This window comes from Wasmannia auropunctata, unplaced genomic scaffold (assembly GCF_000956235.1).
Source record: "Wasmannia auropunctata unplaced genomic scaffold, wasmannia.A_1.0 LD333480.1, whole genome shotgun sequence".
In the NCBI taxonomy this organism is placed as follows: domain Eukaryota; kingdom Metazoa; phylum Arthropoda; class Insecta; order Hymenoptera; family Formicidae; genus Wasmannia; species Wasmannia auropunctata.
The window spans coordinates 1-6,106 of NW_012029410.1; the positions used below are offsets into that span (position 1 = coordinate 1).

General features: G+C 32.7%; 1 protein-coding gene across 1 annotated transcript; it reads left to right on the forward strand.

The window, feature by feature from the left end:
* The first annotated feature begins 204 nt into the window (after positions 1-204).
* Positions 205-5,263, forward strand: LOC105459987 (4-coumarate--CoA ligase 1-like). Its single transcript, XM_011706393.1, has 4 exons — positions 205-597; positions 1,081-1,375; positions 2,269-2,821; positions 4,847-5,263. Exons 1-4 carry the CDS (start codon positions 206-208, stop codon positions 4,960-4,962), a joined length of 1,356 nt encoding a protein of 451 aa, XP_011704695.1. The 5' UTR covers position 205; the 3' UTR covers positions 4,963-5,263.
* The last annotated feature ends 843 nt before the right edge of the window (positions 5,264-6,106 follow it).

Consider the following 6,106-nt stretch of genomic DNA (forward strand, 5'->3'; position numbering starts at 1 on the left):
ATGTGTATAAGAGACAGGTGTATGTGTGTGTGTGTGAAAAATAATTTAATCCAAAATAATCTGTGTTATATTAATACATATATTATAATAATGTGTTATATTAATACGTATGTTAATAATAAGTGTAACCTATAAATATACTAGTATATATAATAAATATACTAGTATATATATATATAAATATACTAGAGTATAATAATTATCAATGCAATATCTGCCAAGTTTAAAATGTCAATTGATTTTAAATATTTATATATATCATTTAGATGAATTACAGCATATATTAAATATTGCGAAGCCGCGTATTGTTTTCGTATCTCAGCGCACCGAAAATCTCTTTGCTAAAATCCTATCGAAGTTATCCTGGAAAATGGAATTAATACAGTTGGACGACCAAACGCTCACTACAAATGTCCACACGTTGACGAATATCTTAAATAATGAACCAGATATAGACTACATAAAATACAAGTCTGCAGATATCGATGATCCCAGTCGGCATCCGTTGAGTATTCTTTGTTCGAGTGGCACCACGGGCTTGCCAAAAGGAGTGACATTGTCTCATAAAAATGTAATGGCGTATTTATCAGAAATAAGGCACGTTTTTTATACAGATATATTATATTTTTTAATAATTATATAGTCAACATATTTAAAAAAATCTTTTGCTTTTAAATGGCAATGAAATCAATATGCATTTGATTAAAAACGTGGGCGTTAAATGTTTAATTTAAAGAGAGATTTTAATTTAATACAAAATATAATATTATATAATTATCATACTAATTATTTCCAGACTAAATGTTTAATTTAAAGAGAGATTTTAATTTAACACAAATTATAATACCATGAAATAATTATTTCTAGACTAAATATTTAATTTAAAGAGAGATTTTAACACAAAATATAATACCATACTAATTATTTCTAGACTATCTTTAACTATAATGTTAATTTTAACTTTATAGTTTATTTGCTAACTCTGCGTGTACAATCGTCCAAAGAGACAATGTGCCATTTTGTCGCTTAAAAGCAATTAAAGATTTGATTTTATAATTTAAATATGATTTAAAAACGCAGCAAGCCGGAATACATGGACATAAAAAGTGATGACAGAATATTGGTACTGGTACCGTTTTATCATGTTTTTGGAATGGGCATGTTGTTACTCGGTCTTTTCGGGAACTGCACCTGTATTATAATGCCCGCCTTCGAGTCGCAACTCTTTCTAACTCTGGTACAGGAATATAGGATCACCTATCTCCCGGTGGCACCGCCAATCCTGACGTTTCTGGCGAAACACCCGCTGGTAGATAGGTACGACTTTCGCAGCGTGAGAGAACTCTTCTGCGGAGCGGCGCCTCTTTCGAAGGACGTAAGTTTTTTTCTCTAATCGTGAAGTTTATCCTCTTTATCTACTATCCCCTTTGCCCAAGTCATTACAGCAAGAAAAGCAGCCTTCAGCGAGACTAATTGTAAGTGCCGGTAGTGAGTTCTCGATGTCGCGGCTGCTGTGAGTACGAAGGACTGCGAGAGGAAATCCCGGGGAGTTGTCGCATTTTTACTAGACACGGCCTAAAATGTAACTTTCGTTTTTATTTAACCGGTTCACAAAGTCGTTAAGGAAGAATAAGAGAAAAAAAATGGAAGGCCGTATACTTGCGAGTAATTTCACAATCGCTTCTTTCGCAAAATGCGAAACATCTCTTATCGGGACAGAGACTTCCAAAGACAGGAAGGAGAGTAGAGGATCTCTTAAAGTTTTGAAAATCAAATACGTCTCTGAACTTAATGGTTTTTGAATACCACTTTCTAGTTAAATATTATTGCTTTTGTCTCTCTCGTGATAGAAGTACAATTGCAGAGCAAAACAGGCTTTAAAAATGACAGAAAGAACGCTATAAAATGTATATGTATATGTTAATTTTTATACTAAATGTACTGATAAATGTTATGGCTGTAACAGTTAAAAATAATTTTTTTTATGAGAAAATAAAAATAAATAATATCCTGTGACGAATTTCGAAAGACAATACTAATAATATTAATATATATTCGCATATACTCGTATTCGCATATATGCGTATATTAATATATATTCGTATATATATTCGCATTCTTAAAGCACTACTTTGCAAGTCATTAATGTTAATTCCTTTGCATTTAATTAAACTAATTTTTAAAAAACTAATTCAATGTTGATGCAACCAGATGTTTGATAACAATGGAAAAATTTAAAGTAACTTATTTCCTCTTTTTTTTTTGCAGATTGTAACCGCGGTGAAGGCTCGCACCGGCATAAATTGCATTCGCAACGCTTACGGCATGACGGAATTGTCGTTTGCGTGCAGTGTGAGTGGACTTGACGATGATGATGAGTTCGAAAATCCAAGTTGCGGACGGTTCCTCCCTGGTCTCCGCAGCAAAGTGATCGATCTTGAAACGCAAGAGACGCTGGAGGCTGGCCAGGTGGGCGAGATCTGCTTTCTCGGGGATCAAGTAATGCTGGGTTACTGGAACAATCCCGAGGCGACCAAACAGACCATCGACCAGGACGGATGGCTCCACACCGGCGACATCGGCTACTTCGACAACAAGGAGAGGTTACACGTGGTCGATCGCGCCAAGGACCTGATCAAGTACAAAGGTTATCAAGTCTCACCGTCGGAGATAGAAACCGTCTTACTGTCGCATCCCGAAGTAAAAGACGCCGCGGTCGCTGCCAAACTCGATGAACGCAGCGGCGAGATCCCCGTGGCTTTTGTAGTGAAGCAACCTGGCGCCACGTTTACCGCCCATTGCTTGCAGGAACTCGTCAAAGGTGGGTTGTCACTCAGCCTGATCTTTTTTGTCATTTTTCGCAGATTTATTAAAATGTTCTTCAATTACATTATTTATTATTTTAATCATTATGAAAAAGTCTCGTTTAAAAGTGTGCACTATTTTGTTGCCTTCGTATGTCATACTTTGATTCTCTTCATCACAATAAAAAATGTTTAAAAAAGATAAAAATGCCAATAAAATTCGGCACTAAGTTTTAGTGTGTATAGATAAAATATATATTGATTAATTGATACAATTTAAAACGCAATTGCAAACGTTTCGACTCTTATTCGAATCATCTTCATTATAAGAATTGTGAAAATTCCGCAAAATATTTCATTAGAATGTGAGAGTTAACCGTGTGATAGTCAAATTATCATCTAGTCCAAATATAATCAAAGATCGCTTATTAAGTGTTTGGAAAAACATTTAACCAGTGAAGTCAAATATAAAAGATTCCGATGACAATGACTATCTGACAGGCATAGATGTTATATATGTACGGTTTAAAGTGTAACAAACTTTGATTATATTCGGATAATTGATGAATAGATAACAATTTGACTGTCACATGGTACGTTAACTCTCACATACTAATTTAATGAATTATTTTGCGGAATTTTCACAATTCTTGTATTGAAGATGACTCGAATAAGAGTCGAAACGTTTGCGATTGCGTTCTAAATTGTATCAATTAACCAATATATATTTTATCTATACACACTAACACCTAGTGTTGGCTTTTATTGGCTTTTTTATCTTCTTTAATTTATTTCATTTAAGGAGTCATGCCATCTTTGAGGTTTTAGAACCATACCTAAAGTTTGGGATTTTTTTGTGGGTAAATGAATAACTTTATTTAAAATCTGCTTAGAGCACATTATTGTACATATATAAAAAAATAAAAAAATATTTTTTTATTTTATTTATATTAAAAATGGCGGCGGACTGGCCTACACTTGCAAAATCCTTTTTTTTCTATCGGTGTACAGGATTCCAGGTACACGGTTTGACCTTGAACAAAACACAAAGAATGTTTATTATCTACATATTAAAAACTTTAGAAGTACGTAGGGATTTTTCTAAATATTGATTTTTCTCAAAATGGCAGCTATTTTAAGAAAGACTTGTACTAGCGAAAAATACACATTTTTCATAAAATAGCTACCATTTCAAGAAAAATCAATATTTAGAAAAATCCCTACATACTTCCATAGATTTTAATATGTATACAATGAAAATTCTTTGTATTTTGTTCAAGGTCAGACAGCGTGCCTGCAATCTTGTACACCGATTTCAAGATTTAGAAAAAAGGCATTTGGCAAGTAGGCCAATGTGCCACCATTTTGAACATTACAAAAATAAAAATATATTTTTTTTACTTTACTATATATGTACAACAATGTCTTTAAAGTAATTTTTTAATAAAGTTATCTGTTTACCAAGAAAAAAATTCCAAACTTAGGATCATTTTAGGGCCTCAAAGGTGATATGACCCCTTAAGCCTAAATTCTACTAAAATTTGAAAAATGTTTATTTTCAATTTTCTTTACACTTTAAAGTTTAAAATAATAAGTTTAAAAAAACAAAAAAGTTTTAAAGCAGATTTAAAAAATATTAGAGATATACATATAGATATATGGTTAAAAATTTAATAAATTGCTTACAATAAAGTGTGAAAGTTACTTGATACGATGCGTTATCGCATTTAAATTTAAATAAATAAATAAAATATGATGCCACAAATAATATGGTTGCATTCAACGTTACACCACATTATTAATGGTATTATTATAGTTATTATTGACATCGTGTTGTAATAACATTAAATGCTGCGATCAACAAAACTGTCAGTTATCTTCTCTGTAATTTTTTAAATATGCGGCGCAGCAAGAGCGTTACTATTAAAATGCAAGATAGGTGGAAATATTCCGCCCTATCTTGACATTGCATTTTAATAGTAAACACGAGCTGAGCGATGACTTGTACACACATTAATCGAGCAATTCAATTTATCTTGCAGAAAAACTGTCGCCGCAAAAATGGCTGCATGGTGGAGTGCAATTTGTCGATGACATACCGAAAAATCCTTCTGGCAAAATCCTACGCCGCAAACTTCCATTAATGCTCTCTAAATAATAATATAAAAATCGCATATGATAGACGTGTTTATATGTATAAATCTTTTTCGACGAAAGACCAAAGAAAAGCAAAAAATAACGGAACACAATAATTTTTAATATTTTTAATATCCCAAAGAGCAAATTGGCAATCAAGAAATTAAAGTACCATGATGCCTATGCTAAGAAATATTTCTGCGTTAATGAACGTCTCACTGCGAAAAAGAATATAAACTCCGCGAATTCTTTCGCCAGAAACATAAATTTATTGACTTGTCACGTTGATTAATTCGTAAGTAAACCATTAAATAACCGTGAAACGCGAATTATTACAAATATCTTTAATTTGACAATGCCGCATGCGTTTTATAATGCAAATCCCGCGCCTTTCTCGAAGAGAATTAAACGACAAAATGTTTTAAAATATTTATAAGAATCTCTGATGAAAGCTCCAAAAAGTGATAAAAGTCGTTAACCAATTACCGAAAATAATCTTTCTGTCAACAATATTATATGTTGTTTTACACTAGGCAAGCTCTCTCGAAGAGAATTGAATGGTAAAGAAATATTAGAATATTGTTGCATAACGGGGATAAAGCTTCAGAAAGTGGTCAAGCAACGCTGGATGTTTATTGAAAAATATTTTTGTGCCAGCAATGTTTTTTCTAAGCACGTTTTATCGAAGATAATTAAACAATAAAATGATTTAAAATATTGTTGCATAATATGAATGAAAAAAAAAACGAAGCTTCGAATTCGATGACAATCTCCAGAACCATTTTTATATTAGCAATGTCATACATACGTTTCTTAATGCAAGATGCTTTTTTGACAAGAACTGAACGATAAAAAGTGTTTGAATATTGTTGAAAATTACAGATCTACTTTGCTTAGTAGCGAGAAAGAGGAGTAAAACTGTATACCCCAACGTTTTAGATTTTCATCTTTAGGATGTCATGATGATTGCACATCTGCTGTGCAATCATCTCTCACATAAGAATTACTGAGCATCTCCTTGTATTGCTGTATTAAGAGAGTACAATTAGCTTTTCTGTCTTTGGATTTTCAACCCTTCAGGATATTGATCCACCCCACATCGCCAAGATCGTATTCGTTTGGGAGATTATAGATCGCGTGATGATTTTACGGTCCAAAAATGAGCA